The sequence below is a fragment of the Hevea brasiliensis genome, chromosome 11 (assembly GCF_030052815.1).
Source record: "Hevea brasiliensis isolate MT/VB/25A 57/8 chromosome 11, ASM3005281v1, whole genome shotgun sequence".
NCBI lineage: Eukaryota > Viridiplantae > Streptophyta > Magnoliopsida > Malpighiales > Euphorbiaceae > Hevea > Hevea brasiliensis.
In genome coordinates this window covers 82862692-82884474 of record NC_079503.1, presented here as the reverse complement: position 1 = coordinate 82884474, position 21783 = coordinate 82862692, and the positions used below count along the sequence as shown (strand labels likewise).

Here is a 21783-nt window from a genome sequence, read left to right as displayed (position 1 = left end):
TTAATTATAAAATTAATTTAAATTAAAATATAATTTATTTAAGGGTTATTAGCCATAAAAATCTAAACCTTTGAGTTGATTGCTCATTTCATCCAAATTTTTTAATTTTAGACAATTAAATCAACATTTTTGCAATTGAAAAAATTTTATAAAATTGAAAATTTTGACTTTTGTCTTAAATATTCAATTCAATTTGTATTTCTCAAATATTGCATAATAAAGATACATATAATTTCTCCAATTGTAAATAATAAACATAGAACATTCATAAAATATTACAAATCTATATACAGTAATTCGAATGAAATTTCTAACATTAAAAATTTATGAAAAACCCGTTCATTCATTATTTTTCATTGATTTCATTATTTTTCTCAATTTGTTTGAGTTTATCAAAATCTTATTTTGATTAACCAATAGCAAATTGATGCCTTAAAAGAATACAAAGTGCAACAAATAAAAGATCAAGATGATCTATCATTCATGTTATCCCTACCTACATATTTTGTCAATTTGCAATGATTACCATAAACACTAATATGCAAGTTCACAGTACAATCTCACCCTTTTCTAATATTCTCTTATCATTTGAAAAAAATAATAAATGATAAACAATTTTAAATTATAATTTGCATCATACATACAAAAATCACTAGTACCTCCTTGACCTCTTCCTGACTCTCTCCTTGACTCCCACCCGTAACCTTCACATTAAGGCCATCATTATCTCTCCCTCTCTTCTCTGCACCTGACTCCAATGTACTCTCTGCTTGCTTCATTGATGACCTTTTAACTCCTCTCTTCTCCATGCTCTTCTTTATCGCTTATTCCCCCAGATTTTCATCAAACTGTAGCTTGGAGTTCATAAATAGCAAGACTTTCTAAGGAAAGTTCTTTGAACAAAGTGATTGTATTATTGATCTCTACATAATTTTTTAATGCAAACAGAATAGACCCTTTCATCAACACTATATTGAATCATTTGATGAAAATCTATATGCTACCAGATCACCCTTTTGTACCTTTCAAATTCCTACAAAATGAATGGTTTATGTAAGTATGCAACTGGTTTCCATAACTAGTTTTCTAGCTATAGTTCTATTTTAATAAAATTATTCAACTTTTCAAAAAAAAAAAATGTAATTACTATTAATAAAAAGTTAGATTATATTATTAGAAATAGGTTCAACACTTGAGTTTTTTTTTTGCCCTTAAAATTTTTTTGAGGTAACACACACCATCCACAAAATGGGCTTATGGATGGTGACTCTCCCCAGTCTCTATACATTCATTAGAATTACACTTATTTTCTTTAGAGTTATTTATATATTTTCTTCAAGAGAATCTATTAGATAATGTTTATCTTCATTATATTTATGTAATTTCATTGGCCACATTCTTATACAAACCAAAAGTCAAACTCTTATAATCTCATTTAAACACTATTACGTGAGAATTCTATTAAAAACCTAATACTATATAGAGTTTTTTTAATTAATTTCTTTATTTTTTAATTTTATGATATTTTTATTTTATTTAAGATATATTATATTTCAAACACAATTTTTTATAATTATTTTTAAATATTAAGATAAGATGGTAGACTTGTAGGAAAAACCTTTTTTTTTTCTTTTTTATATTAAATATGATAATAAATAAATAAAACTATGTTTGGGAACAAGCACTTAAATTATTTTGTTTAGTAATATAGTAGACAATTTATCAAAATACAACTTTGAATTTAAAAAAGATTTATTTTAAAGTTTTTTGTTTTAAATGAATTTAAGTTAAAAAATTTCCAAGGTAAAATAGGAAAACAAAATAAATTTTTATTTTCTACCTATTTCTATTTTATTTTTTAACTCTCTCCTATATATATATATATATATCAAAACTTTTTTTTATTTATTGGTTTGACACAATATATCAATAAATTTAAAATTTATTTGCCAATATATTAAAAATATTTTTTTTTATTGATTATATGGCTTATATTAATGGCAATTACTTTTATAATATAATATATAATAATTTTCTTTTTTTTCTATTTATTTTATGGCTTATATTAAATAGATTTTTTTTATGATTTAATATATAAAAAGGATTGTAGTTTGTTAGATTTATAGCCGGTGTTAATAATAATGAGTTGTAAATTTACCGGTCTATGTTACCTTTAATTTAATAATTATATTAATATCTTAATTTGTTAATGTGATCTTCATTATTTAATAGATTTTATTTAATTTTTTATACATAAACAATATTTTTTAATATTAAATTATTAATTATTTATATATTTAACATGAAAAAATCATCATAAATTTAATATATGAAATTATAATGACCGAGTTAGTTTTTTTTTTTTTTTTTTAACTTAGGATTCATTACAAGAGTTTTATTTGTATTATAGTCTTATTTGTAATAATAAAATTATTACAAATTAAAAGTTTTTATTCTCTTTATGTTATTTTTTATTATAAAATATTGCTTTTGATATTTATTTGTAATAGAATTATTAAAAATTAAATGTTTTTTCCTGTTCACGTTATTTTTATTATAAAATATTGATTTTGATATTTAAAATTTTAATATTGCTTTTGAGTTATAATTGAATTAGAATTGAAATTTTAACTTTTTTTTAAATATATAGATTTTTAATAGCTAATTAAATTTAATTTTTTTATTACTTTAAATAATGAGAAAATATAATTGTAAATAACACAAATCATAAAGGGTATTTTTGGTAATGTTACTGTTCCCTCTCACCTTTATATATTATATAGATTATAATAAAAAAAATCAAGGATAGATTAATAATATTTTTTTATTTATTAATTTTTTATGTTAATTAATTACTTATTATAAAATTTTATTTTTAATTGAAGTTAAGTATAAGTAGGATTAAGAATTTTAAATTTATATAAACTTTAAAATTAAAAATTTTAAATTTATACAAATTTTAAAATTAATTTAAATAATAAAATATAATTATAATTAATTTTAAAAATAAAAAATTTAAGTAAAACATTCCCTTTCTTCATATATTTATATATAATATATATAATATAGATAAAATTTATCTCTATTGTTTATGGAAGGTCTCACATTAAATGGGAATGGAAAGATTTTCTAACTGGTTTTTATCACTAAACTAGTGAATGTAAGTTGACACTTTTAAAATTCTCTTAATCAAAGTTTTTTTTTTTTTTTTAACCTTCACATTAGATCATCTCAGGGAATTTTTTTTATTTATAAAAAATTAAAATTTTATATTTTATATTTTATATATATATATAATTAATTCTAATTAAAATTTAAATAATTAAAAGAATATTTTAATATCACTAAATTAAAATTTATTCATATACACATTAATACAATTATAATATGGACTCTAATTAATTAAGAAAGCAGCTAAACTTATGTTAGAATTTGTTAGATTGGTTATTGGATTGAGATGTTTATGTAATTTAATTTAATTTGATTAAAATTTATTATTAATTCATATAATGTTTTAAATAGAAAAAGATAAACGACAACAATTGTCCTAAAGTTATATAATTATAATATCATAGTCTTTTAATTTAAAAGTTTATTGTAAAACTCTCTTAACTTTCAAATTTTGAACAATAAAATCCCTTAATCTTCAATCACCAATATTCTAATTAGATACTGACTGAACAGTTTTAGAATAGCATTTAATTGATATTTCTTTTTACTTTTTCAAATAATGTGTAAATTAAATTATTCTCTATAGAGATAATAATTTTTTTATATATAGAGAGAATAATTTTATACAGTGCATAAGAAATAAGAGATAAATATTGATTAAGCACTATGTTGGAGCCGTTCACATTAGTGTATAACTAAAAAAATAATAATTGAAAGTTATAGAAACTTTTTTGTATAAAATTTAAAAATTAAAAAAATTTTATGTTATATTTTAAATTTAAAAAAATATAATATTATAATTATATAAATTTAGAAATACTTTTTAAAATTTACTCATAAAAAGTATGAAGTTTTAATTAATAATAGTAGATAAATAAAATTTTATTTTTTTTAAAAGATATACATACGAACTCAGATAATTTAGTGATAGAATATATCAAAATATATTACCTCAGAAATTATTTATACTGACTATCTATAATGAATACGAGATTTTGAAAGATCAACCCTTTGCGCAAACGGATTAGGTGCCTACAACTTATATGCGGAGGGTTAAGCTCACGCGCATACTGCACACTCTCCCGCACACTTTTTTTTTTTTTTTCCACAAGTATTTTAATAATAATTAAATATAAAAGATCTAGAAATTTCTACTACTCTCACGGCGGGTGGCAAATTAAGGGATGTACAAGTCAGCGAAACCGAGAAAATGCAAGACAAGCATAATATGTCACCCAGCTGTGGCCTGTAGGCACCGAACCACAGTAAAGTGCCTATGCCTGACCCCCAAAACCTTCCTCCTTCTGATCCTTCTTCTTCTTCTTCTTCTTCTTCTTCTTCTTCTAAAATTCCTTCTGAAATCAAAAATGGCAACACCAACGGTAACGCGAACTTCTCGGCCCAAAAGGTCCGCTACCCGCACCCGCCCGACGCGGCAAACCCGGACCAGGCAACGCTGAGGGAACAGTGGAGGTTTGCGATACGGCAGTACAGCAGATGGTACTCCCACGCTTGGGGGACAGCAATTCTCGCGGGTCTCTCTTTCTTTGCTCTGGGTTGGATTATCAAGGGCGCTAATCCTCTTCCCTCTTTCAAGAATGATGATTCCTCTTCTGCCTCTTCTCCTCCTAATGATGCCAATGAATCTCGCCGGTGATAAGTGAGTGATTTATATCTGGGGCTTCATTAATGAAATTCTGATTATGATTTTGGGAGTGAGCTATGATTATGAATTATGGAGTCTGTGGCCTTCGGCTTTGAGTAGGGAGAAATTCTTGGACTTGTATATGCTTATCTGTGCTTGTGCATCTGCATCGTCTAATTTACTGGAGATCAAATATTACAAGGCACATAATCTATGATTTGAGTAAAGTGGTGATATGATTCATTAAATGTTAAGAACCAGTGAATATTCAAGGGAGTAATAACCAATAGCTGCCTTATATGTCTGTGAATTTGCTAGCTGAATTTTAATTTTCTGAGTTGCTTGAATTGAAATGGCTTATGGACATGCTCAACAAAGAGTTGCTATTTAAACTCGATGAATTTTGTTGCTAAAGTTTTAGAAGGGGATCATTCCTATTTGAGAACTGGCTAGAAGTCTGCCATAGGCAACTTCTTCACACATCTTCCAGTGTTATGAATTATAGTCTTTGGTCTTATTAACATAGGTAACTTGGGGAATCATGAAGCTTCTTTTGCTGCTCATATTTTTTTGGTTCCTCACATGTTTTATAACATGTGAAGTGCAAATTGCTTTGCCCTGAAATAGCATTATGTTCCACCGCAATTAGCATATTTGAAATTTCTTTGCAAGGTTGAGGTGATCATCCTGTTGGTCTTATTTGTTGGATGTTTGTTTCATAAAATGAACCATGTAAAGCAAGAAAGATGTTACTTTTAAACTCCTTGCACATTTTTAGTCATACTATTTCATTGATCGGACGATCTGATTCCAATTGGTCATTCTCATATCTCCTCCCACCTGGCTGTTAAAGTCTAATCGGTAGCCCAATTGGGACTATTATGTGTTTCTTCTCGTCTCCTTCCATTTGGTTCTTTATTTTGTTAATCTCAGAGCTGGGTTTTACTTAAAAATATGGTAGTTGAGTCTCTCCTGCTACCATAACCGAAAACCTATTGATTATTCTTGATTGTGATAAAATTGACTTAAGGCATTGTGAGAATCTTACCATGATGGACTATTAATTCATGATGAATATTTATTTTGCAGTTGCCATAAGAAAAATGAAGATGAAGACATAACATCAGCTGGTCTAGGTATAAATTTTCTGCTGGTTTTGATGTACAATGTCATATTGAATCATATGTTGTTGGAGTGTAGAGTAATTTTATCAACTTGTGTCATATGTTGTTGAGTCTTTGATTATTTGGTCTTTGCTACCTTTTGGTATGCTCAAAATATATATGCTTACATGCATGTAATGCAATATAAGGAAATTCTCACAGAAGCGGGTGTTGTAGATCTTGATGAGATCACTTCTTATAATGTTTTATGAAAAACATTGGCTTGTGTACTGCTTCTAATGCTTGTGCCCGAGGCAGATCATCTAATAACACAAAACAGTGGAAATGAAATCCAGAATAGATGTAATAAGTACCATGTATGACAAGAAAATGGTGCTTGGTGAAAGCTCAGCGATATGATAATGGAAAATAGATAAGAGTGCCTTTCTATTCCTTGTTTCATATGATATTGTCCATCCTTGAAAGCTCAAAGAATCACAACCTGATAATCACTTGGAGGTTGAAATAAGTTATTTTTTATATTAACCCAAACAACTAACTGTACATAAAAGTTCAGGAATTGATTAATCAAGGTACTACAATGGGGGACACAACTACAAAATAGAACAACAAATTCATTCTTATATCCTAAACTTTTGGCATACAGATCCTCTTTGGCTTTTAGAACACTAGGTTTAGAGAATTAACAAATTTTTCGAGATAGCATTTCCACGTCGTTGGGCAAATCTCTATGATATGAACAAGGCAAAGAATCTGAAGTTTTATAATCTTTAGACTCTCTTCATAATTAACGTATCCAATACCTTCAAAGATGAGATTTTTTAGGCAATTTTCCCATGCTTAAGATGAGCAACATCCAGCCTTTTTAACAGCTGACACATCATCTTTGCTTCCAACATTGATTGTCTGTCCTCTGGGCAAAGCTGCTGGGTCATCTCCAATGTCAAGAGCCTTCCTGCTAACGACTCGATAAATCTGGGTCAGCACCTCTGTGAATGCATTCTCCACATTCATGGATTCCAGAGCAGATGTCTCCATGAAAAAGGTATTCTCTCGTTCAGCAAATCCCTTGGCATCGTCAGTGGCAACAGCTCGCAAATGACGCAGGTCGGCCTTGTTTCCTACAAGCATGATCACAATGTTTGCATCTGTGTGATCCCTAAGCTCCTTTAGCCATCTCTCAACATTTTCAAATGTTACATGGCGAGTGACATCGTACACTAGTAAAGCTCCCACGGCACCTCTATAGTATGCACTTGTAATGGCACGATATCTTTGCCAAAAAGAAAAAAAATTAAGCTAGAGAGATTATTGAAACATCATCATCCCAATAACAAAACTGCATTACACTGTGTAAGACATTTCCAAAACCAGAAAGAAAAGTAGGTTTAACGTGATGGTTACTTTGGGTTTGTTTGGATGGGGCGAGTAAAGTGTAAGTAATGGAAAGGTAAGCAAGGATAAAGAAGGAGAATGACAAGAAGGGTTATAATAAAAAAAAATCTCATGTTTAGAAAGAAGTGAATTAATAAAAAGATAAGAAAAAATAATATATATTCTTTATGTTTAGGAAGAGGTCAATATAAATTAAAATATTCATAATTTTTAATCTCTCCCTCTTTACAACTCAAATTGGGGTATAAAAAAAATTAGGATTTGAGGGGTAAAAGAGGGTAAGATTTACCCTTACTTACTCCTATACTCCATTAACTTACTTCTTTCCAAATAAGAGTAAAATAATTATTTATCCCTCCTTATTTTTTTTTTTTTACCCTTCTCTCACCCTCATCCAAACAAACTCTTCAAAACAAACTCTTCAGCACTTTCATCAACGTAGTTTCTATAATAACCAGAACCAAGGAATTACAAACAGAACAATAAAATTAAGAACAGAGAATTCAGAAATAATGAAGGAAATTTAAACAGAATCAGCAAATATGTTGGATTTGAGAAAATATTCTTTTGCATGGAAAAAAAATATACATGTACATTAAGGGAGAACTTGGAATTAAATTCAGCACTAAAGAGTAGCTTCTTAATTTAAGCCTATGAACTCATTCCAAGAATGACAGGGTAATCATCTCTCTCAAGCACTCAATTCTTATCCTTTAAACCCTAATTCTCTTCATCCTCCTAATCACCTTTTCCCTTCAGCCATCTCAGCCACAGGAAATATGGTTTATTGTATTCAATTGCGCATTTTAGCAGGTTACCATAGGCATGTCTGCAATTAGAATTCATTGTTTATGCTCTGAGGTATAATTCAATCAATCCCTTCGATATTTTGGGTTGTAATTGATTTTGAACATTAACTACAATCCTCTACCATAAACGAATTGCCTGGAATTTACCCAAATCATTGAAATTTCTAGGCCACACAAAAATGATCAAAAGCAAAAGGAAATCAATTTAATTCCACAAGAAAAAAAAAAAAACTACCGGAAAAAAAAATGTGGACATGGGGATCAAATCGAGATCTAAAAACATGCCAATGCACCCAATAACGACATATAAGAATGCAAAGGAAATGAAAGAAGAAAAAAGGTTGTGAAACCTTTCTTGGCCGGCGGTATCCCAAATCTGAGCTTTGACGACCTTATCATCAACGCGGATGCTGCGAGTGGCGAACTCTACGCCAATGGTGGATTTGGATTCAAGGCTGAATTCATTTCTGGTAAAACGAGACAAGAGGTTGGATTTGCCAACGCCAGAGTCTCCAATCAAGACTACCTTAAACAAGTAATCGTAATCATCGTCCGCTCTGTATGCTCCCATTTGGTAATGGCTCTCTTCCGATTTTCTTCTTTTGCTTTTTCGTCTCTTAGAATTATTATTATTATTAATATTAATTAATTTATTTTTTTCTTGAATTGAAGGCTGAGAATGGTGGAATCTTGGATTTAAGCAAAATTAACGGATTCAGGGAGCAAGGTTTCTTGAAATACCAAAGAGAGAGAGAGAGAGAGAGAGAGAGAGAGAGGGAGAGAGAGAGAGAGAGAGCGCTGGAATTGTGGGCTTTCCAGATGGCTAACCAACTGTGTTTTTCTCCATTTCTTTTTTAATTTGGTACCGTCGGTTTCGAATCATACATGGATTTGCTGGGCCGCTCAATTTAAAATATTAAAATTTTTATTTAATAATATTAAAATAATTTTTAATTTCAAAAAAAAATTATATTAAAATAATTTTGAAACATTTTAAATTTAATGATAAATTATAATTTAATCCTTAAAATTTTAAAAAACCTACAATTTAACCCCTATAATTTTAAAACTCACCTATTAAATCTTTTACATTTTAATAAATTTATAAATTAGTTTCTATCATTAAAATTACTGTCAATTTCTTATTAATTTTAATAAAAATAATTAAAATACTCTTTATTATATTTTTAATTTAAAATAACTAAGGCTTTTAGATTTAGTAAAACTGATAATTTAGTCCCTTGATTTAAACTTTTTTTTTATAATTCATCCCTATATTTTTACCAGTTTATTTTTAAATATTATAATTATTTACAACTTATATATATTTTTACATGTCAGTCTTAAATATTATAATTATTTACGAATAAACTCTTATTGAACCTTTGGTTTTCAAGTTATTTTGATTGATTTTTTAATTTAGACTTAATTTTTAAATTATTTGTTCTAATTTTAACTTTGGTTTTGAACCTAATAACCATTAATCAATGAAGTTAAACAATTAATATATATAAAATTAAATATAATTCATGAATTTCCCATAAAAATAAATCAATTCAAAAATCAATTTTACTCGATTTAGTTCAATTTGAATATATAAATTACTATTCAGTTTGATTCAGTTTAACTGATTTTTTTCTCTTTAAAATCGAACCGAACCGAAATAATCGAAATTTTTATAATGTAAAACCGAACCAAACCGATTGAATTTTAAAATCGAACCGATTGAACCGAATTGACTCAGTTCGATTCGATTTTTTGGTTTGAACTGAATTCTGCTCGGCCCTAATTTAAACTTGCACTTAATGTATTTTAAAGAGGCAATTAAGAAAGAAACGTTTGGGGTTCTTAATTAAATTTGACTGTTATCAAAGTAACTTCATCAATAGTTTTTCATTTAATCCTTCTTTTTTCCTAAAAAAAAGTTTTGTGCTCATCTCAAATTTCATTTTATGTGCTAATAACATTTTTTTTTTTACTTTTAAAAGAGTAGATAATAAAAAAATTTGAAATTTGAGTTTTTTGATCTATCTATTTTAAAATTTATTACTTTGCGAGAGATATTAAAGGAAAAATATAGTGTAATCCACCAATCCCACAAATTATTATTATATAATGTATAATAACCTCTCTTATGAAATTTGTTTTTGTATAATTATTATTTATTTCTTCAAGTATTACCATTATTATCCCCATTTCTTGCCACCAATCCCCTATCTTTGGTGCCAATTATCCCCATTTTCACTCTCTTTCGCATAACCCATCCTCCCATGCTAATTGCAATCCAACACATTTTTCCTTTGATTGTGAAGCCATGTTTGATGTTTCTGCATTTGCTTCACCCTTTAGTCTTCTGCCTTTGTCTCACTACCCACAGTCCATATCTCTCCATCCCTCCACTTTCCCTATTTTGCTGCGATCATGACCCACCCACCCCTTTTTGCTAGTAAGCCACCATTAAGGGAGTTAACTATAATTTCATGATTCGCAAAAATCCATCCCTACCGTTACATCCACACCTTAGTCTTTTATTGTCATAAGAACGGTGTAAAATAGAGTAACATGAAATTACTAGTTTAAATAATTTAATTTTGAAAACAAAATATTCAGCCACTGAATATTTAAGTTCAATCTATGAATGATCGTGAAATTTTAAAAAGAAGAAGGGGGAGGGTGGTTGGGAGATATTTTCCTAACTCAACCATTCTAGAGCTTTTTCTTTCTTACTCTCTTATCTCTCCCTCTTCCTTTACTCCTCTTCACGTATCTTATCCCAAAACATATCCCTTCCTTCTTCCCACCATTGACTAAGCTGTACCCAATAAACACTGATAATCCTAGTGCTGATAAAGGAATAGAGAGTCAAGGAGACTTGTAGGAAACCCAATGGCTTTAAGATCACCAACAAGTAATTGATCATTCTTTAAACTCCTAAATCCTATAAGAGTTTTAATAGATGGTTTGGGTAAATTGATACATAAACATGTAGGATGAAGAATAAAAGCAATGAGAAGGAATGGCCTTAAGGTTGATTTAAATGCTATAAATGCACATGTATGGGTATGCAATGGATAAGTTTAGTTTCTAAAGGATAATGATAAATTAACAATAATTAGATATACTATAAATGGATTTTGAGGATAAAAAACCATTGAGTTAAATGAAGTAACGCATTTAGGACTTTCGATAAAAACGCAGGATCGATGACCTAAGGAATAACTTTGGTAGTTGATCAACAAGCAAAACCACGTGAGTGAGGCCTACTAGCTTTGGCCACCAAATTGATTCTGTCCATGAAACATGATGAAATTAAATGTTTAATATATTTATAAACTAAAAATATTTCCCATGCTCTTCTTCTATGCTAGGACATATAACTATGGGAAGAGAGAAAAAATAAAAGGAATAGCTTAATAAAAGTGAGTGACAGATTCAAAAGGGATAACGATCAAGGTAAGTAGAAATTACAAAATGCTTTCAATATATCATGCATGCTCTAACGTATTATTTAACTATTTTAAATTATATATATTGCATGTAGGTATTGCACATATAGTTTTATAGTATTAAATTCACAAAGATGCTGCATAATTTGTATTTATGTTGTGTTGGTAGCTATGGATGACCCAATGGTCTTAAAGGGAAAGATAAAGAAAAAGCAAATGAATGAGTATGCATGCATTATGAACTCACACATGTAAGAAAGGAAAGGGATGTCTAAGTAAGATAATTTTGTGTCTCTAATGTCGAGGGTAACCAAGTAAGGAATTTCTGTGTCTCTGGACCCATTTTTTGATACGATATGTTAAGAGGAAATCTTAATGAGCTTTTGTAATGGGCTAGGCACTTTATATATATGATATAATATGAAAGTAAAAGGAAGGTGAAACCTTTAATGATATAGCTGCCTTGGTGTTAATTGTTTGTATTGTGAAAGTATTCATGTGAATGACGCATTCATATACTTGAATTGTATTTATTAATATATTTTCTTTCCCTCTATAATTCTCTACTCACTAAATTTATATAATCTCTTCCTTTATTCTGTCTATCCCTTTTATAAACCTGAGCAAAAGCACTAGTCAACATATTTTGTATAATTAAGCTTCAAGACTTGATGAAATTCATGTTTGTATCTTTTGCATCATTTTGTGGCTATTTTGAGACATGTGTTTGCTATTATATATTTTTTAAAATATTATATTAAGGAAATATATGACTTGATGAGAAAGTATAAAGTTTTCAAAGTAATCATGAAAGACATAAAAAGGATAGGAAGACCCATTTACATAGATTCCAACTTAAAAAAAAATGTAATTGAATATGATAATAAGTCTGCCTAGACCCTACAAAATGAGCTCCATGAAGTGTAAGTAGAATCTGTTAGTGAATTGGGAATGATTAAATGAAATGATATTTCATGAATGGTCTGACAGGGGATCATATCTAAATGTTTAAATAAAAATATATTATACAAAAAAGTTAAAGGAAATATCAATATTAAGCTTGCTACAAGTTTTGGTAGCATTTTATCTGTTAGTGCTTTAATTCCAATAATAATTCAGATTTAAGTCGTTACAGATACGATACAGTATGGAGGATAAGAAGTGATAAAAGTTGAGTTTTATGAAATTAAATGGATTTCAGGTTTGGTTAGGAGATAAAAAGGACAATGGCTACATAATGATCATAATTTAACAATTAGCTCTTGCTTTTTTTTTTTTTTTTTGGGGGGGGGGGGGGGTGTGGTGGTGGTGGTGGGGTTGGGGGCAGTGAAAATGGAGGCTTTGGCGACTGATTTTGTGCGATTTCTCCAAGGGTATTGGTAAGACCAAAGAGGAGAAGAATGTAAGTAATATGTCACAGGAAATAGAGGTTCGGTAGCCTGAGTTTGATTTGATTTTGATTTTTAATCATTCTCGTTGATGCTCCTCCTTTGCCGAAAGAATTCACTTTCCATGTTTTTTGGGGTTTTCTTTTTTTGTAAAAGATTTATTTTTGGATTTAATTTTGATTCTTATTTATTTGGTTTGTTGATTTATAAGTTTTTGTTTTAATTTTAGATTTTGGGCCATTCGTTTGATGATGAATTGGAGAGAAAGAGAAATGAAGAGTGACAATTAGGAAAGGGAAGAGACCAAGAAGGAAGAAGAAAAGGGCTAACTATAAAATTTAGTAAATTTGATATGATTCACTAATATGAACAAAATGATCATTCAATTTAACGGAATTAAACTGCACAAATCAATTAATTAATTTAAAAATTATAAATAATAGAAATACTAAAAAAAACTAAATAATAATTTTCATTTTTACTATCAATCCATTTACACTCAAGGAAATTTCTCAATCAACAACTAAAATACATTAATTTGTCTCTTTCATTAATGAACTTTTTTTTTAAACAGTGGTAGGCAAAATTAATCAGAGAAAGCAAACAAATTATAAGTTAAAAATGTAAGTTCAAGAATTCAAATTTATTAATATATAATAAAGAAAATAAGTGAAAAAGAACTAATTAAAACTCATATGAATTATGGTGTTCTAGTTGTGATTAAACTCTCGAATCTAATTGTTGAGTTTAATACTTGTATGTGTTGGAGCACTCAGCAGAGAGGCTAGAACAATCCCATCAATGGCTCCACTGTAATACCTCGTTTGAGGAAGCAGTAGCATCCAGTCTCTCTAAAATCTTAATTAGAATTTCTTGTTTCTGTGAGATTATCTCCATTCACTTGGGGTATCCAAGAACTTGTTATAATGAACCTACAAATTGAAAGAGACAAAATGATGAGGGAGATGGGGTCTGCTACTTACTTTGTATGGAGAGTCATGGTAGTCATGATTATAATACGTGATGGTTCATGCAAATGCACAGTGTGACGTAGGGAGCAGAGGGAGAGAGAGGAATTGATCTATCAAAGTCGATTGCTTTGTCAAATCCAATGTCTTGAGTATTATCACTGTTCTCACCAATGTACACGTAAATAATCTGCACCACTCAACTCATGGGTTGACCCACTCCTCCCTCTCTCTCTCTTCAGTTTTCATATATGGATTATAACTATAACAAAAAAGAAACAGTAGTTTCATGTTTCATGCTCCCAAAAAGTTGAAATTCAACTCATCTTAGTCGCGGACAACGTCAATAACTTTCCGTTTTCAGGTCAGATGATCTGATTCTGCAAGCAAACTGTCGTTCAATTTTGTCTTTTCTGAGGCAATAAAAGCCCTCAATTTTCCCTCTTATGAGACCGATGGTCTTTGTATCCTTGTGAAGATGGGTTGTATGAACACTATGAAATGAAGGCATTGCTGGGCATGGAATAATAGTGAACTCGCAATTGTCGTCTACGCTCTACATAGCTAGCAAGGTGTGAAGATTGAAACCAAATTGACCTTAGATATCTCAATAAATCTAAGTTCTTAATTAAGGTCTAGCTAGCAACAAATCAGATTAATAATTAACCCATAAGGTGAGAACGGAAGGCTACTCTTTGTACGGCTAGACAAACTTGTAAGGAATGGAAAAAGGTAGGCTTAGAGTAGGGTTTGGGATGAATTTATTAAATCAAGCCGGTTTCATTGGTTTGAGTTTAAATCAAACCATAAGTAATATCCTGTAATTTTCACTACCTATACAAAATTTCAGTACCAAATCTCTCATTTCTTCATTTTTTTTAGAAAAAAATAAATAAAACAAAGAAAAAATAGTACATTTTTAACAAATTATTAGATATATTTAGTGCATATATATCTTTACTCACAAAATAATGAGTTTTATCATTTTAATTTTATAATGTAACTACTTTTATGTAAATATTTAAATACAATATTTTTCAAATATACTCTATAATTTATCCTTTTCCTCTTATATATATCCTTTGTTTCCCTACCATCTAGGCTTAGACATAGCACCCACCAATACCATATATAGGTTTTTAATCCAAAAATGTTATTGGCTATGTAGGGTTACACACGTACTGCCATGCATAAATAATAAAATACATTTAAGTTTAATATTATATTAATAGTTTGAAATTTGCTACACTTTTTCTATGTAGGCATACTATTGGCAATGATAAAATTTGTTAAATGTTCCATGTTGAAAATTTTAAAATACATTAGAGCACTAAAATTTAGTGCTCTTTACAAAAATAAAAAGCAGTTTCTTCCTTGATTTTAGAAAGTGAGTATGAACATTGAGTTTTTAGAAAGTGAGTATGAACATTGAGTGCATCCAATAATTCCTCTACTTGTATCTTAATTACGTCTTTGACAGGAGACATCTTAATAATTTCTTTCCACTCAAATCTATACCATTACTATCTACACTCCTTTCTAAAATGAAACCTATATATATTACTCCTACAGATTCACTGCCTTGCGTGTGTATACATTATTACCATACCCAATTATTCCTATAAGTATTCATATATCTATAGCAATAATAATGAGTTACATATGCTACAAAAGATTACTCATGTTTAATTAAATCTAGCAATGCAAATCATTGAATATAAAATACTTAATTATATATCAAGAGTAGTTGAGCATGTCCAAACTTAATTAATTAACCAATCAAGTTTTGACACGTCTAAAAAGACAGCTTTTAGCTCATGCTATGGATAGATCATACGGTAACAAGCCATATATATGACAATTCGTGAAGCTACAAGGTATAGCAGGCTTGACCTAATTTCAGGCGAATCACATAAATGCCTTAGATCAGCAAGGCAAGGTTTCCTTCAATAATAAGTTAAAAACAATAAAAGCTGGCAGACACCATATATGAGAATGGCATCAGCTCAACCATACATATACATATAGTTCATCCACTTACTACAGTAGAATTATAAGGTCTTAGCGCTTGTATGCCAACAAAAGTAGATGAGCATATTCCATATATATAGTGCTTTAACATATAATATAAGAAGAAAGATAATAAATTGGTCCACAAGTTCTAAGATCCATAAAACAGTCACAAGTAGCTGCAAACCTAATATTCAAACCCTAGATATGAAACAAATTAAGAGAAGCACAGGAACCACTGCTAGCTAGTCCAAATCTTAAGCTTTCCACCTTCAAATCTGCAATCCAAGAAAACTCCATTAATATATAATTTAATCATCTTTGTAAACAAAAGCTTCACTGTTCACACAGGAAAGAATAAGTCAAAATCATGATGTGGATTATGAGTGAAAACTCAGAAACTAAAAATTTCAAGCTGGATGCCAACGTTATTCCCCTTGCAAACCCCAACGGCTAGGTTTACCTCCCTTAAACATTAATTAATTCTTTGTCAACCCATAAAACAAGTTCCATTCCCTCTTAAATTTAACTCATCAAATTGGCTCATGAATAATTGAAAATTACTATTAGAATTTAAGTGGGGGGAATTAAACTAACGTGTTCACTCATGGAAGGCGTTACCAAATAGTAGGATGCTCCATGCTGGAGGGGATGGAGAGTGACACCCCACTGATTGGTGAGAACAGGCTGACCAGAGGAGTGAATCAGCACAAAATCATCACCAAATGCCTCCCTCAGATTGAAAGGCCCCACTCCCACTTCAAATGCAAGATCATTGATAAACACCGTTGATCTTACTGTGCCACTGGAACCCACAGAAGCCGACTCTCCTGCACCTGCAAGCACACAATCATTTTCTCTGAAAGAGGACTGAACCAGAAGTCCATGACCAGGCCATGCATACGTTCATCTAGACAGGAGTTCGCAAAATAGTGGTTCTAAAAGACAAATCTATCCCCATCATTACCTACATAAGACAAATGTAACATTTCCCTCTTGGTGCTACAATAAAGCAAAAATGGTTGGATATATACATCAATCATGTCTATGGATTCTTGGAGTGAATCTACTCAAACATATACTTAGTAAATTTGGTATGAAAACGGACAAACGTATATTCTCAAACCTAGTTTACCCTACTTTTGATTCTTTACCTCACATTACATTCCCATAAACATAGTTGGAGCGTGTTTTTCACTCGCCTGCAGTTAGGGCATTCAAGAAAAAAAAGTTACCTTGAATTTGGCTGATGGTAGATGGAACAGTGATGCTATTAGGATTAGTGGTAGGAAGAGTTAGAGAAGGAGCCAGACTGATGCTGTGAGTAATTGGAGTGGTAACAGGGTAGCTAAGGTGTGGTTGCATCTTCATGTTCTTGTCTTCATGATGAACTTCTTTTTCCGAAGCATCAGAACTCATTATTTCGCTCAGCAGAAGGTTAGTGCAAGGCCCAACTGTATTGTCTTGAACTTGAACCACATTTGATAGATCAGAGAAGCAAAACCCTTGTGTAAAAGAATCAGCTCCTCCTCCGGCTCCTGCAGTCTGCTGAGCCGAGAAGAAAAAAGTTTCAGGCACTAACTCACTGTGTGCTTGAAAATAGGTCTGGTTCAGCGAACAGGTTGGCGAATTGGACACATCAACAACGCTTGGAGAGCTCAAAGAGAGAGTTCTTTTAGAGCCTTTTGGAGAGGATTTCTCTGAGGAAGATGATGAAGAAGAAGGTGCTGTGAGGGTAGTGATTGATGTGGTAACTGATGGAGTATGATGCGTTTGTTGCTTTGAGTTTTGAAGGTCTCTCAGCTTGTGTTTACTTCTTGATTTTCTATTTTGAAACCAGTAAAATACATTGGCATCACCAACTTGGCCATATTCTTGTAATTGAGCTCTGATCTTCCTAATCTCTTCTCTTGGTGGATTCACCATGCCAGAATTGAAGATTGCTTCCAATATGCGAATTTGCTCAGGCTTTGGGTTCCATCTTGGCTTTGGCTCAGGACTTCGCTCCTCACATCCAGGAACTGTTTAAAAAATAAATAAATAAATCGAATACGCAAATTAGCCAGAGCGCCAAAAACCAAATTATCAACGATTATTAGTTACAAGGAACTGTTTAAGAGGATAATGAAGAATGTATCAGTAGAAAGATGACAAACTATCGATTGTGGTAGCCTGCGGGGGCCTACAAAAGCCTATAGCCTTTTCTTTTAGGCTTTAAAAGTGCCCGAGTTAATTAATACTCTGTGTACAAGAAATTAAAGGAAGACAAGAAAAAAGAAGGGAAAAATGATGATTAATTGTGATTGAAACAGTGTGACTAATACCTGATGCGTAAGGGTTTCTGTGGCAACCAGTTGACACCAGCGATGATGGGTTGACGTCGTGCTGCCATTGGCGGTGGTGGTAAGTATTGCAGGGCTTGGACTTGAACATGCTAGGCCAGTGTCTGTTTGATGAAGACATGATGGCAATAAAAAGGCCAAAATCTAAGCTGAACAACTCAATAGCCAACCAAAAGAGAAGAAAGAAGAGATATACAGCCCTAGCTTCTGGCACTGAATCCTCATGTCAAACACAACATCCCTTCTTATAGCCTCCTCACCTACCCCTGCGTTCAATTTTATCTCAATTAATAAACTGTACTTCCCATCTCCAAAATAAAATAAAAAATTAATTTACAAAAACAAAACTAAGAAAGAAAATGTATAAAATAGACAAAACCCACAACAGGAATCGCCTGTGACAAGATAAACAATAAAGGAAAACAAAATAAATAAAAAGGGGAAGAAAGAAAGTACACTCCCATCCCTTCCTTACAGTTTTGCATTAAAATTGAAATGCTTCTGCTCTACTCAAGGTACAAGCCACTTCCAGCGGACGAGAAGGAAAAGAGATAAGGAAAAGAATACATGGTGGGGTGCTTAATTAGAATCTTCATCAGAGTTGACACAGAAGGTGTTAATGAAAAGATAAGAGAGAGAAAAGTTTAGAGAAATGGGTACTTCTGATGAGTTTGTCTCTTTCTTTTTTGATATAGTTTTATCTTGGTTTCAGATTCCAATGGAGAGGATTTCTCTTGCTTCACTTTGGTTTTGCTTGCTTGCAGTGTATTAATGGTGAGTAGATAATAAGTGTGGGATTATTCTAATGGAAGGTTGTTGCAGGAATAAATAAGGGGAGAGTGCTTTGTGGTGTTTGAAAGTCAAGAAAGAAGAGGCATGCAGGGTTTGATTGGAAGGCGGTGGAGGTACAGTAATTGCTGGTTCGAGTTACTTTGGGCAAAGTTAGGAAGGTGTGCTTTGGATTGACTCGAGGGCCTTTATTTATTTATTATTGTGGCATAATTACTTCTCAAATATAGTAATAAATCATTCTAATTTGAATTTCTCCTTTAATATTCTTCTAAATTTTCCATTTATCTAAAGCTTAAACTGTTTTTTTTTTTTAAGAAAAAAAAATTACTTTTAAAATGAAATTTTTAAAAATTTCAAAAAATAAATTCCCTCATCTATTTGATTTTTAATTATGAAAATTAATTATGAAATTTTTATAAAATTTTAATTTTCAGGTTTTAAAAAATTAGTCAAGTCACTTGATATTCTCACAGCATATCCACCCCTTACCATACCAGCACGTTGAAGCTGAACGGGTCACACATAAAGTTAGCAGAGGGATTCACAAGCAATGCTCAACATTATCCATAATTTTCAAGCCTCCCAGCCTTTTATTAAAAAAACAGGTAGGCCTTGAACCGATTTCTGAAATTGTTGATGTGGTTGGTTCATAGTTGGAGTCTCATGCAGGATGTATCCATCGAGTCCATCTTTTAAAATCTCATATGGATGATAAAATATATATTTATATGAATTATATAAAAATAAAAATTATATTAAAATAATTATAATTTTAATAATGACTCATTATTATCCTTAATTCAAGTGTACGTAGGTGAATGAGATCTAAAATTTAACAAATGCATTTTTTTAATATTTTCCTTTTTACTTTTATTTTAGGATAATTTTTCTGTAATAACTAATATTTTTTATTTTTATATTTTAAAAAATAAATTTTTAATTTTTGTTATTAACAAATTTTGTTATTATTAAAAAGTGAAAATATTTTAAATTTATTTAGAATAAATTATTATTTTATTAATAACTTTTACCATTAATGATTAAGTTTATAAAGATAGACAGAAAAGAGTATATACAATGAAATTAAAATTTAAAAATATTTTGCTCAATTTTTCAAAAGATATAAAATTAAATATTAATTATATCATAATAAAAAATAAAAGAATAATTTTTTTTTATAAAAACGATATTTAATTATTAAATCATTAATTTAGTGACACTTTACACGATTTCCCATATATAAAAAATTGCAAAGATTTGGCAAAGGGGATTTTTTTTTCTTTCAGAAATGTTTGATGGATCAAATTGATCCCATTTTTTTTTTATTGTGGATCAATAAAAATAATTATATAATTTTATAATAAATATTAACTATTTTTATAATATTATTCTTCAATTAAATAACAAATTTAATCGTCAAAAAATGAAGAAGAGCATTGATAAATTTCACATTGATCTTCAAGAAATACAGATCTACTTAATTTCTCTCTCTCTCTCTATATATATATATACATATATATATATATATGAGTCTCTGAAACTCTTCTCCCCAGGCAAAGACGGCCGGGGGAGAGGGGAAGGTTAAAGGTATGGTGTAGGTGTCGGTTCCATTCCGACAACCAAAGTTCACACCCAACATGGATATTTACCGTCTCATCAACCGAAGTTCACATGAGTATTTATTTAAATCATCTTGATTTATTAATTTATAAAAGGTTTTATTCTAAAAAATAAAATTAGAAAATAAGAATATATTTATTTTATGCAAAATATTTTTTTAAAATATTTTTTTTATATAATTTAGTGTTTGAGACATTAAAAAAAAATAATGAAAATAATTTTTCAGTCAAAAATATTTTTAAGAAAAATAACTTTTTATTTTCTAAATTTGAAAACATATAGTTTAGTCCACAGGCAAGGTTATTTTTGAAAATTTAGTGTTTAATATTAATTAAATATAAATATATAAATGGGCCACTCCCATTTGAGCTTCCTTCCTTGTTTAGAATTGAGATTTAGTAAAATTTATAGATTAATACATGTATTTTTGAAATTTATTTTTTTTTTGAAATTTTATTAAATTTATCGATTAGTCTTTATTATTAAAATCACAGTTAAGTCATTATTAATTTTAGCAAAAATAATCTAAATATCATTTATTATATATATTTTACATTTAAAATAATGTAATATCTGATATTTGATAAAACTTATAGATTACTCTGTATAAATTATAATTATTAAAAATATGAATTAATTACTTTAAACTACTTAAAAACTTTCATTATTTATAAAATCATTGACATATTTTATAAAATATCCTTAAATATTATAACTATTTATAAATAAACCCTTACATTTTGTAATTAATAAATGTATATGAATTAATTGTAAATAGTTATAATTATTAAAGTTTAATTAATTACTTTATGATCCTTATTTTTTTAATTACAAATGAGTCCTTACATTTTAATTATATAATATAAAATATAAATACATTTTAATAATTAATTTTGAAATTAATAGTTATTTTGTAAAATTAACTATATTAATTATGTTAAAAGTTTTAACATGTAATTTAATTTACAAATTTTTAATTGTGAAATTAAAAATTTAAACAACTAAAATTTTTAATTTTGCCACATCATGAACTATTTTTTTAATAAATCAAAATCTTAAAATCTATTTTTTTC

The 21783-nt window shown here is 29.6% G+C and overlaps 2 protein-coding genes and 1 long non-coding RNA gene across 5 annotated transcripts; 1 reads left to right on the top strand and 2 right to left on the bottom strand.

The window, feature by feature from the left end:
• Positions 1–4325: 4325 nt before the first annotated feature.
• On the top strand, positions 4326–6219 carry LOC110638226 (uncharacterized). Its single transcript, XR_002491648.2, has 2 exons — positions 4326–4831; positions 5906–6219. It is a non-coding gene; the product is annotated as an uncharacterized LOC110638226 (long non-coding RNA).
• Positions 6220–6336: 117 nt separating this feature from the next.
• LOC110638224 (ras-related protein RABA1f) lies at positions 6337–8952 on the bottom strand. The gene is made up of 2 exons (XM_021788700.2): positions 8495–8952; positions 6337–7213 (listed from the first exon to the last, which is right to left on the bottom strand). Exons 1-2 carry the CDS (start codon positions 8713–8715, stop codon positions 6781–6783), a joined length of 654 nt encoding a protein of 217 aa, XP_021644392.1. The 5' UTR covers positions 8716–8952; the 3' UTR covers positions 6337–6780.
• A 6902-nt stretch (positions 8953–15854) lies between these two features.
• Positions 15855–19093, bottom strand: LOC110638249 (WUSCHEL-related homeobox 9-like). 3 transcript variants are annotated; one of them, XM_058130245.1, is made up of 5 exons: positions 18774–19093; positions 18281–18558; positions 17192–17977; positions 16554–16792; positions 15855–16234 (listed from the first exon to the last, which is right to left on the bottom strand). In XM_058130245.1, the coding sequence occupies exons 2-5, from the start codon at positions 18417–18419 to the stop codon at positions 16229–16231; spliced, it is 1170 nt and encodes a 389-aa protein (XP_057986228.1). In that variant the 5' UTR covers positions 18420–18558; positions 18774–19093; the 3' UTR covers positions 15855–16228. The 3 variants fall into 3 exon arrangements, with proteins under 3 accessions (XP_057986228.1, XP_057986227.1, XP_057986229.1); XM_058130244.1 differs by having other exon boundaries at positions 18281–18564; positions 18774–19092; XM_058130246.1 differs by having other exon boundaries at positions 16578–16792; positions 18281–18564; positions 18774–19092.
• Positions 19094–21783: the final 2690 nt, after the last annotated feature.